Here is a 23803-nt window from a genome sequence, read left to right as displayed (position 1 = left end):
CGTCTCTGGATTCCGCGCTTTCAGCCGCGGCTCGCGCCCGTCTCTGGGGTCCGCGCTTTCAGCCGCGGCTCGCGCCCGTCTCTGGGGTTCGCGCTTTTAGCCGCGGCTCGCGCCCGTCTCTGGAGTTCCTTTAAGCAGCGTTCTTAAACCCCTCTCCTCACGCCCCAGGAAACAAAGAGGGAAGGAAAAGTCTCCTGCCTCTTCTGCAGGTGCAGGGTTTTCCCCGGACTCCCTCCCGGCTAGCTGTGGTGCACTAACCCCTTCAGGCTATGTTCAAGCCGCCAACCCCAGTCCTCTCCCTGCGCTCCGGCCTCAGCTCGCAGCCCCGCCCGCCCCGGCGGGTGAGCAGACAAGCCTCTCGGGTTGGTGAGTGCCGGTCGGCACCGATCCTCTGTGCGGGAATCTCCCCGCTTTGCCCTCCGCACCCGTTGCTGTGCACTCCTCCGCAGCTTCGAAGCTCCCCCCTCCGCCTCCCGCAGTCTCCGCCCGCGAAGGGGCTTCCTAGAGTGTGGAAACTTTTCCTCCTTCACAGCTCCCTCCCACTGGTGCAGGTGCCGTCCCTATTCTTTTGTCTCTGTTTTTTCTTTTGCCCTACCCAGGTACGTGGGGAGTTTCTTGCCTTTTGGGAGGTCTGAGGTCTTCTGCCAGCCTTCAGTAGGTGTTCTGTAGGAGTTGTTCCACGTGTAGATGTATTTCTGGTGTATCTGTGGGGAGGAAGGTGATCTCCGCGTCTTACTCTTCCGCCATCTTCCGCCTTCTCCTGTTTTCACTTTCTTGCTAGTGTTCTTTGACTCACAAAGTTGTAAGTTTTGACGAAGCCCTGTTTGTCTAGTTTTTCTTTTGGTTGCTTGTGCTTTTGGTGTCACATCTAAGAAACTGTTGCCCAATCCAAGGTCATACAGGTTTATTATACATGTTTCCTTTTAAGAGTTTTATGGTTTTAGACCTTACATTTAGGCCTGTGATCCATTTTGAGTTAATTTTTTGTATATGGTGTGAACTGAGGTTCCAATTTCATTCTTTTGCATGTGGATATTGAGTTGTCCCTGGACCATTTGTTGAAAAGACTATTCTTTCCCTCACTGAATGGTCCTAGAACTCTTGTTGAAATCCATTACCCCTATATGTATGGGTTTATTTCTGGATTTTCATTTCTATTCTCTTGGTCTGTGTGTCTGTGACAGTGCCACATTAACCTTGCTCCATACCACACTGTCTTAATTACTGTAGCTTTGTAGTAAGTTTTGAAATCAGGACATGTGAGTCCTACAACTTTGTTCTTTTCCAAGGTTGTTTCAGGTATTTGGGGTCCTTTGCCTTTCCATATGATTTGAGAATCAACTTGTCATTTCTGAAAAAAAGGCAGTTAGAATTTTGACGGGGATTACATTAAATTTGTAGATCAATTTGGGAAACATTGCCATCTTAACAATATTGTCTTCCACTCCACAGAAATAAGGGATGTTTTTCCATTTATTTTGACCTCGAGTTTTTTTCAACACTATTTTGTAGTTATCAGTGTACAACTCTTGCATACTTCTGGTTAAATTTATTCCTAAGTATTTTATTCTTTTGGTGCTATTGTAAATGGAAATGTTTCTTGATTTTATTTTCTGATTGTTCATTGCTTCTTTTAGACTTTAAGCATAGGTTTTAAAAATTAATTTCACTCCTCTGTAGCTGTAGAAGGGAAAATAAAAGTGAATTGAGTTGTCAAGAACTTCTTCATGTTCAGAGCCCATCTATTCTGAACCATTTCTTAATCAAAATTGTCAGTAGCTATGTCTTTCCTCACAGTATCATCCTCTGTTCCAACAGTGAACCATTTCCTAAAATAGTACTCCACTGCTGTAGGGATTTTCTTTCAAATTATCAACAAGTATCCTGCACATTTTTAATGCAGACACTTTCCTGTTTGCCTTAGTTTCATTTTCTTCCTCAGTTAGATCAGATGCTTCTGAAAGTTAAACAGTGTCTCTTCAAAGACCATAGGAATTCCATGATAAACTGATGTTTGACATTCTAACAGAAATCCTGCATGATTCATGAATCAGTCACATCAGTTGCCTATGCTTCAAAATTTTTTATCTGTTCTGAGGGGTTTCTTCTGCCTTCAGTTACATGCCTGGCATGTGAATGAGCAGTTCTTTTGCATATGTCACGAAGCTTCATCAACTTCCCTGGTTTTTCTCTTTATTACAGATTTCTTTTTTTCACAAGCACTTTTATGCTGTTTTACAAGAAATTATGAATTGCACTGATTCCTGTAATGAGTATTTGTTTTACTGATATGAAACTTATATCCTGCTGTCTGTTTGTTTTCATGCTTTTCTATGAACAAACTCTTAATTTTAAGGGCAAATTATACTACAATGTTTTTGAAGGCGTTTTAAGCGACATACAAACACAACTAACTCAAAGTGATATCAGTACGAATACCTGTGACCAAGTTCATGTACGTTCATGCAAAAACAACTATGTCAAAGCTCCTTCTTGGCTAGCTATAACCACAACACACATTGGTTCTAATATTTTGAAATTCTATTGCATAAAATTATGACCACCCATTTTCTTGACTGTTGATCTCAAAAAAGGTGACGTCGTCCTTGCACAACAGTTTAATGTAACATTTTCTCTATATTTATGGGTGTATGATAGTGGCTAAGTAATCTCTTTAGGCGTTCCTTAAAATTAGGATATGTATTTACCTCCTCTTCATTTCTTCACTGACCCCTTTCCTCCCTACTCCAGACTTCTCTTCCTTATTATAATGTTGATGATCTCACCATTCACTTATCACTTCTCATAATCTACTGAATCGTTCATGGCTCCTCCCACCTACGTTTTGCCTTCACCAACTCCTACCAGTTTAACTTTCTGAAGATCTCTGCACGTGTTCCATTCTGTGTCCCTTCTACTGCTAACATGGTTCAGGTAGCTGCCATAGCCTTCTTACTGGTTTCACTATATCCATTTTATTTCCCTCAAAGTCATGTTTCACAGAGTCCTCACGTATTTAAAATACAAACTAAGCATGTAATTCCCTTATGTAAAAGTCTTCAGTGGCTCACTTCCGTCTAAGAGTACGATGAAGAATGTAGTCTCTGAATTTGAAGACTTGATTTCAAGTCACAACACAGATGTATTGTTATGATTACAACAAGATCCTTTCCAGGCTCCATAACATCACCTCTCAAGTCTCCTGTGGCCTTTGTCTATTCTTCTAGTCTCATTTCTTGCTTGTAGTTCCCTGTACCTTGGGTGCTGCTTCTTCCCTCTCTGCCTTTGTTCATGTTGTCCCTCTGCAGAGCCTCGTCTGATTTTTGCCTCCTTGGGCATGAACGTCCACTAGGGTTCAGTTTAATGGTCCCTTTTTCCCTGAAACTTCCCTAATTACCCCCCAACCCATACCTTCTGATTTGGTTTGGACACTTGTCCTTTGAGCTTCCATAATACCTTTTCCTTATTATTCTTACACTTACTGCATTTGATTATAATTTTCTGTTTGTATTTATTTCTATCATATACTAAGTTCCCTATGGGCAGGAAGTGGGTTTGATCACTTCAGGATAGAGGACACATAGAGAATACCCAGTAAATTGGGCTGAATGAATGACTTCTCATTTAATGATGTTTGTATTATTACCATCTGAAGACTTGTATAGTCCAGACTCCATATCAAGACATTTAAAACAAGACTGATCTTTCTTGGTATAAAACAAACATCCATTTTCTGCTCCTGATGACTAACTTACTTCTGCTAGGAACTACCACTCTCCCAGCCGTCTGGGCTAGAAAGTTTCATTGACCCTGACAAGTTCTTTCCTCCCCATATCAGTAAATTGCTTTTAAAATATCACTATTAACTCACATTTTAACATGCTTGTTATTTTTAATCAACTGTAGTAATTTTACATGCATTTAGGTCTATGCATATGTATATATACATGCATTAGCTGCTGTTGACATTGCAACAATATTGAAGAACATTTTGGAATAATCACCTGTCATCCTCTACCTTAATACAGTTTTGCTTATTTCCTTTTATAAGCGTAGTTGCATAGCTGCAGTCACAATGAACATAACCATTTTGGATCCTTATGCACCTTTTTAAAATTTTTTGTTTTTAAATGAAGTGTTGGAATGAAGCTTCTTTTGGGGTTCCTTGAGGGCGCCACACTACCCTGAAGGCTCCATAGCATCGTATTTTCAGAGGTCAGCTGTCGGTCTTGGAAGGCTGGCATCTGTAGATCCCCCCATGCTTTCCTTGCTATGCCACTCAGCTCTGCTGTATGGTTTGTTTCCTTAAGGCATAGCTGAGGACTTCATGTACGTTGCCTTCTTTCCCCACTCCAACTTTTTGTTTTGGGTAATTTCAAACCTACAGAAAAAGTGAAAGAAAAGGAGAATGAACACCTATATATGCTTTACCTAGATTTGCCAATCGTTAACATGTTACCACACTGCTTTATCTTGCCCGTGTGGGCACATGCTCCCTCCGTTTACTCATGTATCTGTGTTTTCTGTTTTGCTCAACCATCTGAAAGTAAATTGCAGAGACCATGACACTTTAAATACATCAGCATGTATCTCCTAGGGATAAGGATGTTTTCTTACAAAGCCACACCATTATGACCTCAGGAAATTTTTTTTTTTTGCCTTTTTTAAATTTATTTATTTTTATTTTTGTTGTGCTGGGTCTTCGTTTCTGTGCGAGGGCTTTCTCTAGTTGTGGCAAGCGAGGGCCACTCTTCATTGTGGTGCGCGGGCCTCTCACTATCGCGGCCTCTCTTGTTGCGGAGCACAGGCTCCAGATGCGCAGGCTCAGTAGTTGTGGCTCATGGGCCCAGCTGCTCCACGGCATGTGGGATCCTCCCAGACCAGGGCTCGAACCCGTGTCCCCTGCATTAGCAGGCAGATTCTCAACCGCTGCTCCACCAGGGAAGCCCTAGGAAATTTAACCTTAGTACAATATCACCTGATAAGTATTGAATGTTATGATTTCTCCACTTTTCCAGTAATATCCTAGCTTTTTTTTTTTTTAGGTCCAGTCCAATCAAGGATCCCACAATGCATTTAGTTTTCAATCTCTTTGGTGTCCTTTCATCTAGCAGAGCACCCCCCAACTTTTCTTTTTCTCTCACTTGACATTTATATATTTTAGGCACCCAAGCCAGTTGTTTTGTTAAATGCCTGACAATTTAGATTTCTCTGATTGTTCATTGCTATCATATTCAGGTTAAACATATTTGGCAAGAATACAACATGAATAATGGATCTTTTTCAGTATGTCTCATCAGGAGGTCACTGTCCTTTTTGGACACTGAGAGACCCTTATGAAAAAGATGGCCCCTATGTCCTTTTGACATCCTGGTAGTCTGTCACAGCTTCCTTGCTCTGTGTAAAACAAGATGATCTGAGTTACTTCGGTATATTTCATGCCCATACCCAGGATCAGCTATTTCTCCAAGAAGTCCTGTTTCCTTACACTAGAAAATGATGTTAGAGAACATAATCTGGGCCATAGGGGTGCCTGTTGTGACTGAATTGGTCATTGTTTCTAACCCTTTTCACTAGACAGTTAGGAATTTTTTTTAAAGAAAAATGTACCTTAAATTTATCTTATTTTGTAATTCACACATAAGAGTCCAGGTTTCCATGTACTTGATTTTGTATTTTTATATCTTATGATAAAATATTGGCTCCTAATTTATAGGAACATAATGACTTACTTGCTTTTTTCTATTATATGTTTTAATTTCAAGCTAATAGTATCTATATTACTAAAATAGGGTAAGGTAAAATAGCTTAAGATTTGTTTTTAATTATTTTATCTTGAGAATATATCCCAGAGTCAAAGTACTATGTTTAAACTTCACCTCAACTCTGTTCACTTCTACTTTTGTAAGTAACCATTTTTATTCTTAAATTACCTTTCTATTGATCTTTAAAACATATGCAAATTCAAATAAATTCATATTCCTTTTTAAGATAAAAGGTAACATACTATGCACTATTTCACACGTTTCTTTTTCCACTAAATAGTACATTCTGGAAATCACGACACAGCAGTAGAGATCTTTCTCGTTCTCTTCTACAGCTGCATATTACTCCACTGTGTAACTATGTTAGACATTTAGGTTTAGTCTTTTGCAATTACTGTGTTATAATCTTTATATTTTAGCAATATGTGTAACCTAAGTATATACTCTCAAAGAACTGAAAACAGGATTCAAACAGATACTTGTGTGCCAGTGTTTACATCAGCATTATTTCCAGTAGTCAAAAGGTGGAAGCAACCCAAATGTCCGTACAGGTGAATGGAGAAGCAAAATGTAGTATATACATACAATGGAATATTACTCAGCCATAGAAAAGGGATGAAGTTCTGATACATACAACACGGATGAACCTTAAAAAACATTATGCTGAGTGAAATAAGCCAGACACAAAAGGGCAAATGCTGTATGATGCCACTTATAAGAATAAATCTAGGATGGGCAAATTCACAGACAGAAAGTAGATTAGAGGTTTCCAGAGACTGAGGGGAAGGGGAGAATGTAGAGTTACTGTTTAAAGAGGGCAGGGAGTTTTTGTTCGGGCTGATGAAAATTTTTGGAAATAGCGGTTGGTGATGGTTGCACAATACCATGAATGTAATTAATGCCATGGAATTGTACACTTAAAATGACGGAAATGGTAAATTGTACGTGACATATATATTTACAATAAAGAAAATAGTTATATATACATACATATGTATATGTAATTAGTAGTAAATCTCTTTAAAACATTACAGGTCAGTAATGAATTAGAAATTTGGGAGAGACTATCCAAAGCAGTTGAGTTCCTGGAGCATTTAGCAGGAACTCTAGAGCTCATTTTGGCCTGAAATAGGTCTCTAAACTTAGACATTAAAAGGGTTCTTGAAACATCTATATCTTTTGATCCTGACATAAGATGATAAAACATTTGAAACCTGAATGTGACAATTACTCTTCTATATCTTTTCCTAACCCGTTGTATTTTCCTGTATTTTTTAGTCAGCAAAACTATGAAGTTAACGTTGTCATCTTTTGGTACCTGTTCTCATTTTACAAAGGAAAGAATAGGCTCAGAGAAGATGCCTTTCCCCAGGGCACATAGCTGTAAAGAACACAGGAGTTCGTTCGTGTCCCAGTGCAGTTCTTACTGAATTATCATTAATTACATAATTATTTAATGAGTGTCTACTGTGTGCTAGCACTGGGAATATAATAACGAACAGAACAAATTCCATGTCCTTTCTCAGAGTCTATAGTTTAATAAAGGAGAGAGCCCCACAGTTATCATACAGTATGACAAAGTGGGTTAAAGCATTAATACGACAACTATGAGAACAGTGCAGAGGGACTGTTTGAAACAATGTGTAATATTCAGAAACATCTGATATCTGGTTCAGTTTATACTTCTATAACCACGTGAGTAAAACCTAAGCTTTCCATCTTCTTTGGAAAACCGCTAGTTTTCAAAGACCTTATTAGCCTTTCACAGCCTCAGACCAGCCACTTATCGCTGGTACTTGCACACTGTGGGTTGAAACTTACTCAGCTCTGGAAAGAACTTGTTTTCCCTGGCTGCGGAAACAGATCTGCTATTCCTCCTTCTTGGGCCTACTGAAGTCCAGCACTGTGTAACAATACTCCTGATGCAGAGTAGGTGCTGAATAAACATTTATTCAGTAAGTGAATAAAAACTTCCCAGATCAAGCCCTCCAACTGAATTGAAGCAATTCTGCTTCTGCTGTATTACGTTACCTACATATGGATTTCCTGGTATTCCTGTGGCCTGAGCACTGGTATTGTTAATTTTTTGTTATTCTTTACTAATTGAATATGATCATATTCTCCAAAACAAGGTAAACTTTCTTGTTCCAAAACATCTCAAACTTCAATATCTAGAACTTTTACAAGAAGCACAAATATTCCCTCTGTAATGTTTTATAAGGGTACCACTGAAACTACTGAAAGATCAAACATGTTAACATATAGGTGTTTGATTTTATAGTTAGATGTTTGTACTGTTTTGTAGAGTATGTAAGATTTTAATGGCTTTAGGATCTTTTTGGTATTATGCTTCAAGGGAAATTAAATATTTGTTATTTTATCCTAATTTTCAGGTAAAGAAGATACTCCCTCATTACTTGGTCTCTGTGGGTCTCTAACATCAGTGGCAAGTTACAAATCTCTAACAAGCCTAAAATCTAATGACTACCTTGCAAGTCCTACAACAGAGATGACAAGTCCAGGTCTAACTCCATCCTGAAAAATTTTATGTAAAAGCCAAAAGTTTTTATGTTGCAAATGTTCTATTTATGTAAGTTTGACTGCTGGGAAAACATCTGGAATTTTATATTGCTCTGGCACATGTCTGGAATTCTGTCGCTTATATTAGAGAATTCAGTCCACTCCATGTAAACTTCTAAGTGAAAACAAAATGACTCTGCCACTTTTCATTTTAAAATTCCTATATTTGTCACTGAGGAAGTTTAAAAATGAATAGGCTTAAAAAAAACTTTCAGAGATCCTCTAATCATCCATGGCAAATTGTACACATTTATTATTGAGCTGATTTTCATATATTTAAACGTGTCATAATTGCCAGAGACCGAGTTCAAGGTTTTACTCTAGAGACTTAAGCTAAGTATTTTCTTTTGCTCTTTTATTCAGTGATTAAATTTTCTAAGAATGAGTTACTTCATTTTTAATGAATTTCTTCCCAAGTTCTGATATTGAAATGCCTTGTCTTTAAAGTGAAGAGAAAGGTTCTTAGCTGCAGTTTCACAGTGGCTTATTCAGTTTTTCTTTATCATTTGGCATCAACCTAACATTCCACTTAACATTTTATAAATTTTGTAGGATGTGTCGTTAGGCAGTTACTAAAGTTGTTAGGGTCACAGGGAAAGTGTTTTACAGTATTTTAGACCATTAAGGTAAAGTGAATACATTTCTTGTTTTTGTTTTTCCAAGATTTTCTTAAAAGTTTATCAATTTCAAAATTGATCAAATTTATGTCTCATAAACTGGAAACATTTAAAAATGTAGAACAGATTTTGAGAAAGTATTTTATCAGGAAAGAGTTCAAGTTCATTTAAGGATCTGAGAAGCTTTTAAAGTTAAGGATCAGTAGGCTAATCACCATACTTAACAATGTGTCTGACATCCAGTGCTGTTTTTCTGCCTCGTATGCAAGAATGAATTGTGTCATACATGCTTTACAGCTTCCGTCATTAATCATACCATAATCTCATTTTAAAATTGATGTTAATGTTAAAAGTTACTCCACTTCTACAGGTAAAAAATTAGTTTTTTTTAAAAAGCCATGAGCCGGCTTTTAAATTTTTGCAAATTTTGGAACTGTTCATTTGTCCCTAAAAATTCCACCATGTTGAAAGAGAAAATGTATGAAGTATATTTTCTGTAGTAAGTGATATGAGGAAAACATGATCAGCTGTGCCAAAGAAGTTTTTATACATTGTTTACATGAAGAGGCTACTACAGTACTTACTGGGGACTTCATATGCCATTTTTATTTGTTAACAAAACACTACATTCAAACTTAGTAACTTTGACATATAGAATGTTCCTCCTAAAATATTTGATTGAGAGGAGACAAGAAGCACTTGTTACAGTCATTCTTTGTATTAGAAATGTGGGAGTGTGGTGGTTCTCTGAAATATTTAGAGCTTTACGCTCATCATTTGGAATTTAAGATAATAAATAGTAACAAGGCTAGTCTTATATGTAAGACCATTCAAACAGTGTCATTTCAGGGACAAAGAAGGCCTGAAATCCCTTAAAATAAATTATCTTAGATGCACCAGAACATATTCAGAGCTTTATTCCTTTAGCTTCAGGCTTTAGTACTTGCAGTAATGCAAATATTGAGAAATGGTACCTTTCTTCTTAATTCTGTACACATTATTGGGAGTGAGAGGTATCTAAAGCAATTTGTAATCAGCCTGGGGGAACAGAAGGAAGGTTTAAATGAGGACAGTGGAAACCTTGGGAGGCGGGAATGCGAATGGTTAAGGAGGGGAACTTCAAAAATTTTAGGCTAGCCTTAAGCACTATTGCTGCTTTCCTAACAGCTATCAGAATGTTTAAATGCTTTCATTCATGGTCCACTCTCAAATGTCATTTATTATCCTTCAGTAATTAAAAAAAAAATCATTGTTAAATTTTTTCCATACATCTTTATAATATAGAAACACAAGGTTCCATAATTGATCAAGTTTTTCAGATTTGCCTAATGTGTATAATAACTTGTGCATCTTAACATGCTGCTAAATGCAGATTTAAACATGACATCTGAGGATAATGACTTTTTCTCCTTTCTTGGAGCTCTTGGTATAAAATTCATCTGCTAATGTGACTTCAGGTTTCTACACAGTTCATTTCACACTAGTTATAGAGGTAGTTTGTTAATGTTTGCATGAGGTATGTCTCAATCTTTAATTTTAGGTGGTAGTGTTTCTTGTTCACACACCCTCCCCTAAATAGAATGCTGAACTATACGCTACTATTTCCATGTGTATTTTGTTGCCTTGATGTACGACACTTGTTGCATGTATATTAAACATTTTGTACCATGCAGTAGCAGTCTTATTTTTTTCCTTGACAAAAAGTTACTTTATTCAAGATGTACAGTGAACTTTCGTTTCAACAAATGTGGTAAGTGTATATCAACACCTAAAATACTAATATGAAAATGGTTTCGGAGAAATCCTCATTTCGTATCAAATTAAATTTTTTTTTTTTTTTTTAAAATGACATGATATGCTTTAAAGCTGACACCATCTGCTGAAGTGGTACAGTACAGTAGTGGTTTTGGCAGTGTTCTGATTTTATTATGTAACAACCATGTTTGTTTTCTCACCTGTAAAATGGAAACATCACCATCTTCTCAGCACCTGCCTGATGGCATCAGGATGTCAACATTAAATAAAATCATATGTATAAGTTGTTAAGCGGTAAGTACCAAATACAGACTACTATTAATTATGATTGACAGAAACCTTAAAAATCCAAGTAGACTCAGCTGGTTTTTATTTATCTTTATTAGATTTACATACAAGTTTTCAAGTGGTTAAAAATGTTTCTCAAATTTACAACTTATGTAAATTCTTTGTTAAATTTCCTGCTGTTGGTTACAGTTTCTAGTTTTGATAAACTAATACATTGGATTACCCTGGAAATGTCACATGACTGCTTTGAACATCAGGGCTCCTTATTTTTTTTAAACTAGTCCACTTTGCTCTTCTGTAAGCAAAGCACCTTGTATTTTGCTTTAGCATTTGGTTTTTTTCACTGATAGGAGAAGATAAAATTATACCAATGTCACAGTGGTACCTTTTAAAAATATATTTTAATCCAAACCAAAACTTTTGTTTTTAAATAGATCACCTTATTATAAGTCCTATTTTTCATACTGCCAGTTATTTTTCTAAAACCCAACTAAAACCAAAGTTTCACTACACAGCACTTGGCCTTAACACGTGACACATTCTAGTGTTTTCTGTTCTATAGCTGTGCTAAACTGTGCTACCCTATTTTCTTTCAGTTAAAAGAAAATACTGGTCTTGGGGGAAAAACAAAACAGAACACAACTGTAACTTCTAAAGCTGTGCCAAAAATACTTACTTGGCTCCCTGTTGCTTCTTGTTCCTCCTTTGGCAGACAAGGCCCCTTGGACTCCATCTCCAATCTTATCTCCTACCTCATGGCCATATATACTCTCCGCTCAAGCCACTGGCGCTAAATACCACTGCCTGATTGAAGACTCCCAACCTCCAGGTATGTTTAATTGGATCGCATGTCCTGATCTTAGAAGCATTTCCTGACCAGTCCCTCCACCACAGGCTGAGGGGAGAATTCTTCAGCTTTTCCATCACTCCTTTTGTATACTTGTAGCAATCACAGCTGAAACCTGAAGGCCAGTGAGAGTATCTGAAATGTCATCTTATCTCCAGTGCTTTTTATACTGCCTACCACATAAAAGGTCTCAGTAAGTGCTGAATGATAGATTAAAATATAACAGCAGTAATTTATTTTTAAAAGTTCATTTTGGAAAAAAATTTTAAAGTGATACACTAAACTTTCCCACATCCCTGTAATTTGTGCCCCAGAAAAAAAGAGGTTAGGATTTAAAGTAGTCAAATGTGGCTAAATAAGCATAGTGAATAGTCTTCCTAGAAATAAAAGAAAATTTTACTTTAATTCTATGTTACTTTTTTAAAAAGTCAAACGTGTATTATATGAAAGGTAGCAAACATGTAATACTTGCATAAGACATTTTTCTTAAAAGATTTAAATGTGTAGGTTAGAAATTAACATTAACAGAATGAAACTGTTTCCTTTCAGGAACATTACCAAGGACACAATTTGTAACCAAATGCTTTTCAGTTGGTACTGTTAATGCTTCTGGACCACTTAAGTATAGAGAAAGCTTCAGTTCAGCCTTCATTTCATTCAGATACATTGCATGTAATGTATGTTAGAAAAACTATAGGGAATTAGATTTATTTAAGTTGTTCTAGTCATAAAGTAAGAATTTTTCACAACTGCAGTCAGTAGTGGGGTGGGGGGAGGATGAAAATTTCCCTTCCACTGTTTATAAGTGACATTAAGTTGAAATACGTGACCGCTTTTCAAACCTAAATTTTTCTGCCTTTTTCTACCAGTTATCAAAAAGAAGCATAGCAGAACCAAGGTGAATTTAAATTTAGTACTGTTAAACATCAGTGTTCAAGATGAACCTGCAGGTGTGTGTGTTCTGTGTGTGTGTGTGTTCTGTGTGTGTGTGTGTGTGTGTGTGTTCTGTGTGTGTGTGTGTGTGTGTGTGTGTTCTGTGTGTGTGTGTGCGTGTGTGTGTGTGTGTGCGTAGCATTAACATAATGATTTTATATGAAAATATTTAGCTAGAAGCACCGTGATATTTTAAGAAAGCACAAAATATTTTAATGAAAATATAAGTCAAAGTTATAAATATATTTTTATGGATATATATGTTGCAAACTTAAGGTAACACAGGATAAAATAAACACAAAAGGTTAAATACAAACCCTACAGAGTTTATTTCTGGTGAAACATAAACAGTTTTCTGCTATATTAGAAAATAACATTAATTCCTCTACCAACACTAGAGATTTGTCACTTAAATATATTACTCTATTTTAGGGAAAAAAATGCTTCACATTTTCATAAAATTCACATAGACTGCAATAAAGTGCTTTTTCTCCCAGGATACAGATCCTGAGAAAAACAAAAATATTAAAAAAGAATATTGTTTCTTGTCTTGAAATCATATCCTTTTTATTTTGCTCTTACATTCATTAAATTATTTAGGCATTAGCCTCCAGTGACCAAAAGCTCTTTCTTCAAGGAAACTGCTGCCTGTTTAGTTCTTGGTCTAGCATACTAATGTGAGATGTGTAAAGTCAAGGGACATTTTGGAAATACTCTGTGACTGATACTGTAGTAACAGTCTCAATTTTGCTAGAACAAGCCAATAGAAATGACCTAGAGAACTCCACAAATGGTAATATTTACATTACAGGACAGCTGAAACCTGTGCTGACAGAGCATTTTTACTGGTCTGAATATAATGTGGTTTTCCACTGTACACCCAAGTTTGACTGAAGTGAACATCTGATACAGGCAGTAAAAGCTCCCTCTCTCTTGCAGAGACAGTAGATAATACAGGGTCTTTAGTCATCAAAAACAGCAGCATATCATACAAATTAGTATATTTTTGGTTCATGAAGATAAAATAACCATACACCTCTGATCAGAAAAATCCTAATATTCATGAGGCCTTAGAACAGTAACAAGGTAAAAAAACAAAATACCAAATGCATGTGAATTTAAAAAAATAACTAATAGGTAATATGTGGTATATGTGAATAATGTTATCTGAAGACTGCCTTCCATTATCTACTTCGCTGAAATACTTAAATATCTATGTCCGTGATTTAAATTGTATAAAAGATTTGCGAATTTTTCTTTTAGACTCTCTACATCATTCAGCACACAATTCAAAATGTTCTGTTGTCTCTGACACACTCCCAATAGGATTAACTTAAACCAAGATTTGTATCAAACTCTGAGATTATTGCTTTCAGTGTAGGATAATTCTTCGGTTCTTTACAAGAATGCTCAATGGTTATGATTTCTGGATTTTTTCAAAATCTCAAAAATTAGGATAAAAAATTTATTTAAAAATTAGGATTATGATTTAAATGCAAAGTAGAAATTTTATTCATTTAAATTATAGATAAGAAAGATATAAAACCACTGTAAGATAATGGTGAAAAAAAGCTCTTGTCTAAGATTCTCCATTTTATTATTTGGCCATGGTTGTTATTTCAGGTTGAAATAGCATCTCTAGTATTGCTGTCTTCGAGCATTTTGTTTCTGGAAAAAAGACTTTGCAAATTCATATGTACTGATCATAACAGCACAAGCAGGAGCAATTTTAATTAAACGAGGAATTAGGCCTGAAAGAGAACAGAAAAAATTCACAACAAATTTTACCTTATTTGGTTTCGTTCTGATAGTTATCAAAGTAAGTGAAGTGATATATGAAATACTGTCCCATAAACTGCTGTCAAAGAAGAAGCCGAACTGCTCACTCCTCACCTCCTCTAGAAATATCAATAGTAAATCTACTGTTATATAACATTTTTAAACTTTTATAGCAAAGATATTTAGGAGGAAATAGTAAATGTGAAATATTTTCAGTTATTTCCTACTGAAAGGTAATTTAGGAAGGTGATAGATTTAAAGGTAAAAGTAATCATTTTAGTCAATGGTTTGATAAAGGAAATATTTTTACCTGTAAATAATCCGGAAAATCCATTCTTAGCAACAATGTTCTTCATTATAGCCCACGTTGACATTTGCAAAGGCATAGAAACTGTTAAAATAAAGAAATGATGCTATAATAAATTACCACTTAATTTCTAATACAGATAATACACATAAAAGAGTGTTTATGGCCTTTGTGGTATATCGTTTCACTATAGTAAGAACAGATCTGTTTACCTAAAGAGCTATTTTAAATCTTATTTTTAATAGTTGGATTCATTAAAAAGAAAAAATCATGAAGGCAATAAGTTTTAAGGTACACAGGACCAGATGCAGTCAAGGAGGAATATACAGAAGACTTCTTCTGAATGGATGATGTCTGTTTCTTAAGCTTGGTGGTATGTATATCCTTTGTACTTTTTTCCACATCTTAACAATCTTTCATAATGAAAACTTTTAAAGATGTACAGAAATCTTCATGGGGTTCCCAAAGCCAGAGTAAAGCCCTGATAACCATTTTTCATGAATTTTTATTGCATACATTAAAAAAAAATTTTTTTCCCCAAAAAGAGGTTTTGAGGAAAACAGTTCATTCCTCTCTAGTGAGGTCCTGCTTTATTAAAACCTTTCTGAATACTAGATGAACCAGTCTTGAAATAAATTAAAGCAGCACTGTCTCCTCCAAAGGGAAGATTTTTCCTGTAACTAACAGTAACATCTCACTTATTTGCAATTACTCAAATATCTGGAACACAGTAAAAACTAATTTATGTATCTTTTGAAAACAACAAAAACAGATGTTACTGAAGTTCAAACATAAACCTCATGAACAAGCTGTTCATACATAAAGTTTGCTTACCTTCATTTTACACAACGATTACAAACATCTGGCTTAGCCCACAGACTACTAGATGCAACAGGTGAAAAAAGTCGGCCGAGAAGTAGGCATACTACCATGTGAAAACTGTGAAGCTGAAGATTTCAAAGTCGTGGTCTCAGACCACTGAATGTTGGGCAAACACTCCTAAGTGATCCTCACTAGCTTCTGAGAGCTGCATTATGAAACTCTACAGTAATCAATGTGTACAATGATGACAACTCTGTCATGAAGAAAGACTAAAGTGTGTATTATTAAGTATGCCTAGGAAAAGGAAAAATTAGAGAAAGATAGCTTTCAAAAACAGCTTTTTAGAATTTGCCACTTAATGAAGAGGGGCTCATTATCTCAAAATTTCTTTCATGTAAAATATCAGATTCGGGCTTCCCTGGTGGCGCAGTGGTTGAGAGTCCGCCTGCCGATGCAGGGGACACGGGTTCGTGCCCCGGTCCGGGAGGAGCCCACATGCCGCGGAGCGGCTGGGCCCGTGAGCCATGGCCGCTGAGCCTGCGCATCCGGAGCCTGTGCTCCGCAACAGGAGAAGACACAACGGTGAGAGGCCCGCGTACCGTAAAAAAAAAAAAAAAAAAAAAAATCAGATTCTCTGCCTATGAAGATAAATGAGGTCTTGCTGATTTACTTAAGAAGCTAAACTATCAATATAAATAGTGTAAGTATAAATATAGTAATTACATACACATTTTAAAACCAAGAACAAAATATTTATGACTGGAATTTAACTTTCTAAAAAAAGTCAATGACAAAAACTTTACAAGTTGGTAACTTATACTTCATGTTTAAATTATTTCATTTAAATTCTGGAAACAACTGGTAAAAGAAAGGAGGCCAAGTAGCTGGGTATTTCTAATCTTATAGAACTCAAGTCCAGACTGGTCTCTATTTTAATAGCAGGGTGAAATTAATGTAAAAGAGAAAGAACAGAAAGAGTTATCAACTGGAGGTAAGCCACTGCAGAGCTCTAACAGAACCTCTAAAGTATCTCCTGCCTAAAGATCCAACATCAAAGAGCTAATCCTACAGGTGATAAGCAACTTCTTACAGTGTAAGGAAACACCGTGATTATTAAATATTTCAAGCATAGACAACAATAAAATAAACACTCATCTACTGACCATTCAAATTTATCAAATCCTAACAATTGTATGTTTCAGAAACAATCGAAGCCCCATTTCTAGTGGGCTTGCTATACTTTCTATAATAACGACAGACTGGATCTAGTAGAAGCAACTAACAGTACGCTTTTGTTCTAGAAGAAATTAGAGGTTATAAAGAAGTAGATGGGATAATAGGCAGAGAAAACACATCAAAAGAAGGGAAGCTAAAAAAATCAACAACAACAACAAAATGTGTATGCATACGAATGAAACAAGATGCACTAAGAAAAAAGGTTTCCCAGTAATTGCCTATCCTTCATCCTGGTTTGCCTACATTTATTTGAAAGACTACTTACATAATTTAATCTTCTACATAGCAGGTATGAGACTTAACTCATGGCAGGCAAAATACATAGTCTTTAAGATTTCTTGAGGACTTCCGGGAAGATGGCGGAAGAGTAAGACGCGGAGATCACCTTCCTCTCCACAGATACACCAGAAATACATCTACGCGTGGAACAACTCCTACGGAGCACCTACTGAACGCTGGCAGAAGACCTCAGACCTCCCAAAAGGCAAGGAACCCCCCACGTACCTGGTTAGGGCAAAAGAAAAAACTAAACAGAGACAAAAGGATAGGGACGGGTCCTGCACCAGCAGGAGAGAGCTGTGAAGGAGGAAAAGTGTCCACACACTAGGAAGCCCCTTCGCGGGTGGAGACTTCGGGAGGCGGAGTAGGGGAGCTTGGGAGCCGCGGAGGAGAGCACAGCAACAGGGGTGCGGAGGGCAAAGCGGACAGATTCCAGCGCAGAGGATCGGGCCGACCGGCACTCACCAGCCGAGAGGCTTGTGTGCTCGCCCGCCGAGGCGGGCGGGACTGGGGGCTGAGGCTCCGGCTTTTGTCGGGGCGCCGGGAGAGGGCTGGGGTTGGCGGCGTGAACACAGCCTGCAGGGCGTTGGTGCGCCGCGGCTGGCCGGGAGAGAGTCCGGGGGGGGGGGGGGGTCTGGACCTGCCGAAGAGGCAGGAGACTTTTGCGTCCCTCTTTGTTTCCTGGTGCGCGAGGGGAGGGGATTGGGAACGCTGCTTGAGGGGGCTCCGGGGACGGGCGCGAGCCGCGGCTAGGAGTGCGGAGCCCAGAGACGGACATGGGACGCTAAGGCCACTGCTGCCGCCGCCAGGAGGCCTGTGTGCGAACACAGGTCACTAGCCACACGCCCTTCCGGGGAGCCTGTGCAGCCCGCCACTGCCAGGGTCCCGGGATCCAGGGACGGCTCCCCCGGGAGAGCGCACGGCGCGCCTCAGGCTGCAGCGTCACGCCGGCCTCTGCCACTGCAGGCCCGCCCCGCACTCCGTGACCCTCCCTACCCCCCGGCCTGGGTGAGCCAGAGCCTCCGAATCAGCGGCTCCTATAACCCTGTCCTGTCTGAGCAAAGAACAGACGCCCTCCAGCGACCTACACGCACAGGCGGGGCCAAATCCAAAGCTGAGCCCCTGGGAACTGTCAGAACAAAGAAGAGAAAGGGAAATCTCTCCCAGCAGCCTCAGAAGCAGCGGATTAAAGCTCCACAATCAACTTGATATACCCTGCATCTGTGGAATACCTGAATAGACAACGAATCATCCCGAATTAAGGAGCCCTGTGGATGAAAGGCTCTTGGTGCTGCAGCCAGGACTCAGTGCTGTGCCTCTGAGGTGGGAGAGCCAACTTCAGGACACTGGTCCACAAGAGGCCTCCCAGCTGCACATAATATCAAACAGCAAAAATCTCCGAGAGATCTCCATCTCAACGCCAGCACCCAGCTTCACTCAACGACCAGCAAGCTACAGTGCTGGACATCCTATGCCAAACAACTAGCAAGACAGGAACACAACCCCACCCATTAGCAGAGAGGCTGCCCAAAATCATAGTAAGTCTACAGACACCCCAAAACACACCACCAGACGTGGACCTGCCCACCAGAAAGACAAGATCCAGCCTCATCCACCAGAACACAGGCACTAGCCCCCTCCACCAGGAAGCCTACACAACCCACTGAACCAACCTTAGCCACTGGGGACAGACACAAAAAACAACAGGAACTACGAACCTTCAGCCTGCAAAAAAGGAGACCCCAAACACAGTAAGATAAGCAAAATGAAAAGACAGAAAAACACACAGCAGATGAAGGAGCAAGATAAAAACCCACCAGACCTAACAAATGAAGAGGAAATAGGCAGTCTACCTGAAAAAGAATTCAGAATAATGATAGTAAGGTTGATCCGAAATCTTGGAGATAGAATGGACAATAGAATGGACAAATTGCAAGAATCAGTTAACAAGGACCTAGAAGAACTAAAGATGAAACAAGCAACGATGAACAACACAATAAATGAAATTAAAAGTACTCTAGATGGGATCAATAGCAGAATAACTGAGGCAGAAGAACGGATAAGTGACCTGGAAGATAAAATAGTGGAAATAACTACTGCAGAGCAGAATAAAGAAAAAAGAATGAAAAGAACGGAGGACAGTCTCAGAGACCTCTGGGACAACATTAAACGCACCAACATTCGAATTATAGGGGTTCCAGAAGAGGAAGAGAAAAAGAAAGGGACTGAGAAAATATTTGAAGAGATTATAGTTGAAAACTTCCCTAATATGGGAAAGGAAATAGTTAATCAAGTCCAGGAAGCACAGAGAGTCCCATACAGGATAAATCCAAGGAGAAATACGCCAAGACACATATTAATCAAACTGTCAAAAATTAAATACAAAGAAAACATATTAAAAGCAGCAAGGGAAAAACAACAAATAACACACAAGGGAATCCCCATAAGGTTAACAGCTGATCTTTCAGCAGAAACTCTGCAAGCCAGAAGGGAGTGGCAGGACATATTGAAAGTGTTGAAGGAGAAAAACCTGCAACCAAGATTACTCTACCCAGCAAGGATCTCATTCAGATTTGATGGAAAAATTAAAACCTTTACAGACAAGCAAAAGCTGAGAGAGTTCAGCACCACCAAACCAGCTCTACAACAACTGCTAAAGGAACTTCTCTAGGCAAGAAACACAAAAGAAGGAAAGGACCTACAATAACGAACCCAAAACAATTAAGAAAATGGGAATAGGAACACACATATCGATAATTACCTTAAATGTAAATGGACTAAATGCTCCCACCAAAAGACACAGATTGGCTGAATGGATACAAAAACAAGACCCATATATTTGCTGTCTACAAGAGACCCACTTCAGACCTAGAGACACATACAGACTGAAAGTAAGGGGATGGAAAAAGGTATTTCATGCAAATGGAAACCAAAAGAAAGCTGGAGTAGCAATTCTCATATCAGACAAAATAGACTTTAAAACAAAGACTATTAGAAGAGACAAAGAAGGACACTACATAATGATCAAGGGATCGATCCAAGAAGAAGATATAACAATTGTAAATATTTATGCACCCAATATAGGTGCACCTCAATACATAAGGCAAATACTGACATCCATAAAAGGGGAAATCGACAGTAACACATTCATAGTAGGGAACTTTAACACCCCACTTTCACCAATGGACAGATCATCCAAAATGAAAATAAATAAGGAAACACAAGCTTTAAATGATACATTAAACGAGATGGAGTTAATTGATATTTATAGGACATTCCATCCAAAAACAACAGAATACACTTTCTTCTTAAGTGCTCATGGAACATTCTCCAGGATAGATCATATCTTGGGTCACAAATCAAGCCTTGGTAAATTTAAGAAAATTGAAATTGTATCAAGTATCTTTTCTGACCACAACGCCATGAGACTAGATATCAATTACAGGAAAAGATCTGTAAAAAATACAAACACATGGAGGCTAAACAATACACTACTTAATAATGAAGAGATCACTGAAGAAATCAAAGAGGAAATCAAAAAATACCTAGAAACAAATGACAATGGAGACACAATGACCCAAAACCTGTGGGATGCAGCAAAAGCAGTTCTAAGGGGGAAGTTTATAGCAATACAAGCCCACCTTAAGAAGCAGGAAACATCTTGAATAAACAACCTAACCTTGCACCTCAAGCAATTAGAGAAAGAAGAACAAAAAAACCCCAAAGCTAGCAGAAGGAAAGAAATCATAAAAATCAGATCAGAAATAAATGAAAAAGAAATGAAGGAAACAATAGCAAAGATCAATAAAACTAAAAGCTGGTTCTTTGAGAAGATAAACAAAATAGATAAACCACTAGCCAGACTCATCAAGAAAAAAAGGGAGAAGACTCAAATCAATAGAATTAGAAATGAAAAAGGAGAGGTAACAACTGACACTGCAGAAATAAAAGAGATCATGAGAGATTACTACAAGCAACTCTATGCCAATAAAATGGACAATCTGGAAGAAATGGACAAATTCTTAGAAATGCACAACCTACCAAGACTGAATCAGGAAGAAATAGAAAATATGAACAGACCAATCACAAGCACTGAAATTGAAACTGTGATTAAAAATCTTCCAACAAAGAAAAGCCCAGGACCAGATGGCTTCACAGGCGAATTCTATCAAACATTTAGAGAAGAGCTAACACCTATCCTTCTCAAACTCTTCCAAAATATAGCAGAGGGAGGACCACTCCCTAACTCCTTCTACGAGGCCACCATCACCTTGATACCAAAACCAGACAAGGATGTCACAAAGAAAGAAAACTACAGGCCAATATCACTGATGAACATAGATGCAAAAATCCTCAACAAAATACTAGCAAACAGAATCCAACAGCACATTAAAAGGATCATACACCATGATCAAGTGGGGTTTATTCCAGGAATGCAAGGATTCTTCAATATATGCAAATCTATCAATGTGATAAACCATATTAACAAACTGAAGGAGAAAAACCATATGATCATCTCAATAGATGCAGAGAAAGCTTTTGACAAAATTCAACACCCATTTATGATAAAAACCCTGCAGAAAGTAGGCATAGAGGGAACTTTCCTCAACATAATAAAGGCCATATATGACAAGCCCACAGCAAACATCATCCTCAATGGTGAAAAACTGAAAGCATTTCCACTAAGATCAGGAACAAGACAAGGTTGCCCACTCTCACCACTATTATTCAACATTGTTTTGGAAGTTTTAGCCACAGCAATCAGAGAAGAAAAGGAAATAAAAGGAATCCAAATCGGAAAAGAAGAAGTAAAGCTGTCACTCTTTGCAGATGACATGATCCTATACATAGAGAACCCTAAAGATGCTACCAGAAAACTACTAGAGCTAATCAATGAATTTGGTAAAGTGGCAGGATACAAAATTAATGCACAGAAATCTCTGGCATTCCTATATACTAATGATGAAAAATCTGAAAGTGAAATCAAGAAAACACTCCCATTTACCATTGCAACAAAAAGAATAAAATATCTAGGAATCAACCTACCTAAGGAGACAAAAGACCTGTATGCAGAAAATTATAAGACACTGATGAAAGAAATTAAAGACGATACAAATAGATGGAGAGATATACCATGTTCTTGGATTGGAAGAATCAACATTGTGAAAATGACTCTACTACCGAAAGCAATCTATAGATTCAATGCAATCCCTATCAAACTACCACTGGCATTTTTCACAGAACTAGAACAAAAAATTTTGTAATTTGTATGGAAACACAAAAGACCCCGAATAGCCAAAGCAATCTTGAGAACGAAAGAAGGAACTGAAGGAATCAGGCTCCCAGACTTCAGACTATACTACAAAGCTACAGTTACCAAGACGGTATGGTACTGGCACAAAAACAGAAAGATATATCAATGGAACAGGATAGAAAGCCCAGAGATAAACCCACGCACATATGGTCACCTTATTTTTGACAAAGGAGGCAGAAATGTACAGTGGAGAAAGGACAGCCTATTCAATAAGTGGTGCTGGGAAAACTGGACAGCTACATGTAAAAGTATGAAATTAGATCACTCCCTAACACCATACACAAAAATAAGCTCAAAATGGATTAAAGACCTAAATGTAAGGCCAGAAACTATCAAACTCTTAGAGGAAAACATAGGCAGAACACTCTATGACATAAATCACAGCAAGGTCCTTTTTGACCCACCTCCTAGAGAAATGGAAATAAAAACAAGAGTAAACAAATGGGACCTAATGAAACTTAAAAGCTTTTGCGCAGCAAAGGAAACCATAAAGAAGACCAAAAGACAACCCTCAGAATGGGAGAAAAGATTTGCAAATGAAGCAACTGACAAAGGATTGATCTCCAAAATTTATAAGCAGCTCATGCAGCTTAATAACAAAAAAACAAACAACCCAATCCAAAAATGGGCAGAAGACCTAAATAGACATTTCTCCAAAGAAGATATACAGAGTGCCAACAAACACATGAGAGAATGCTCAACATCACTAATCATGAGAGAAATGCAAATCAAAACTACAATGAGATATCATCTCACACCAGTCAGAATGGCCATCATCAAAAAATCTACAAACAATAAATGCTGGAGAGGGTGTGGAGAAAAGGGAACCCTCTTACACTGTTGGTGGGAATGTAAATTGATACAGCCACTGTGGAGAACAGTATGGAGGTTCCTTAAAAAGCTACAAATAGAACTACCATATGACCCAGCAATCCCACTACTGGGCATATACCCTGAGAAAACCATAATTCAAAAAGAGTCATGTACCAAAATGTTCATTGCAGCTCTATTTACAATAGCCCAGAGATGGAAACAACCTAAGTGTCCATCATGGATGAATGGATAAAGAAGATGTGGCACATATATACAATGGAATATTACTCAGCCATAAAAAGAGACGAAATTGAGCTATTTGTCATGAGGTGGATAGACCTAGAGTCTGTCATACAGAGTGAAGTAAGTCAGAAAGAGAGAGACAAATACCGTATGCTAACACATATATATGGAATTTAAAAAAAAAAAAAAAGTCATGAAAAACCTAGGGGTGAAACAGGAATAAAG

The 23803-nt window shown here is 37.9% G+C and overlaps 2 protein-coding genes across 9 annotated transcripts in view; one reads left to right on the top strand and one right to left on the bottom strand.

Annotated features, from left to right (window-relative positions):
- RUNDC3B (RUN domain containing 3B) overlaps positions 1–10634 on the top strand; it is a 156438-nt gene extending 145804 nt beyond the window's left edge. For all 4 annotated transcript variants that reach the window (XM_027102685.1, XM_027102687.1, XM_027102688.1 and 1 more), the window contains one exon: positions 8159–10634. In XM_027102685.1, coding sequence (XP_026958486.1) covers positions 8159–8304 — 146 coding nt within the window. In that variant the 3' untranslated portion in view covers positions 8305–10634. The remainder of the gene's footprint in view (positions 1–8158) is intronic.
- SLC25A40 (solute carrier family 25 member 40) overlaps positions 4108–23803 on the bottom strand; it is a 71988-nt gene continuing 52292 nt past the window's right edge. For 3 of the 5 annotated variants that reach the window (XM_027102690.1, XM_027102695.1, XM_027102694.1), the window contains 2 exons: positions 14875–14955; positions 12974–14536 (listed from right to left, as the gene is read on the bottom strand). In XM_027102690.1, coding sequence (XP_026958491.1) covers positions 14424–14536; positions 14875–14955 — 194 coding nt within the window. In that variant the 3' untranslated portion in view covers positions 12974–14423. Of the gene's footprint in view, positions 4382–12973; positions 14537–14565; positions 14683–14874; positions 14956–23803 lie in introns of those variants that run through there. The other 2 variants (XM_027102691.1, XM_027102692.1) reach the window with 2 other exon arrangements.

This window comes from Aethalodelphis obliquidens, unplaced genomic scaffold (assembly GCF_003676395.1).
Source record: "Aethalodelphis obliquidens isolate GAN/ISIS:26980383/991018 unplaced genomic scaffold, ASM367639v1 scaffold5, whole genome shotgun sequence".
In the NCBI taxonomy this organism is placed as follows: domain Eukaryota; kingdom Metazoa; phylum Chordata; class Mammalia; order Artiodactyla; family Delphinidae; genus Aethalodelphis; species Aethalodelphis obliquidens.
This window is presented reverse-complemented; position numbering and strand designations above follow the sequence as displayed.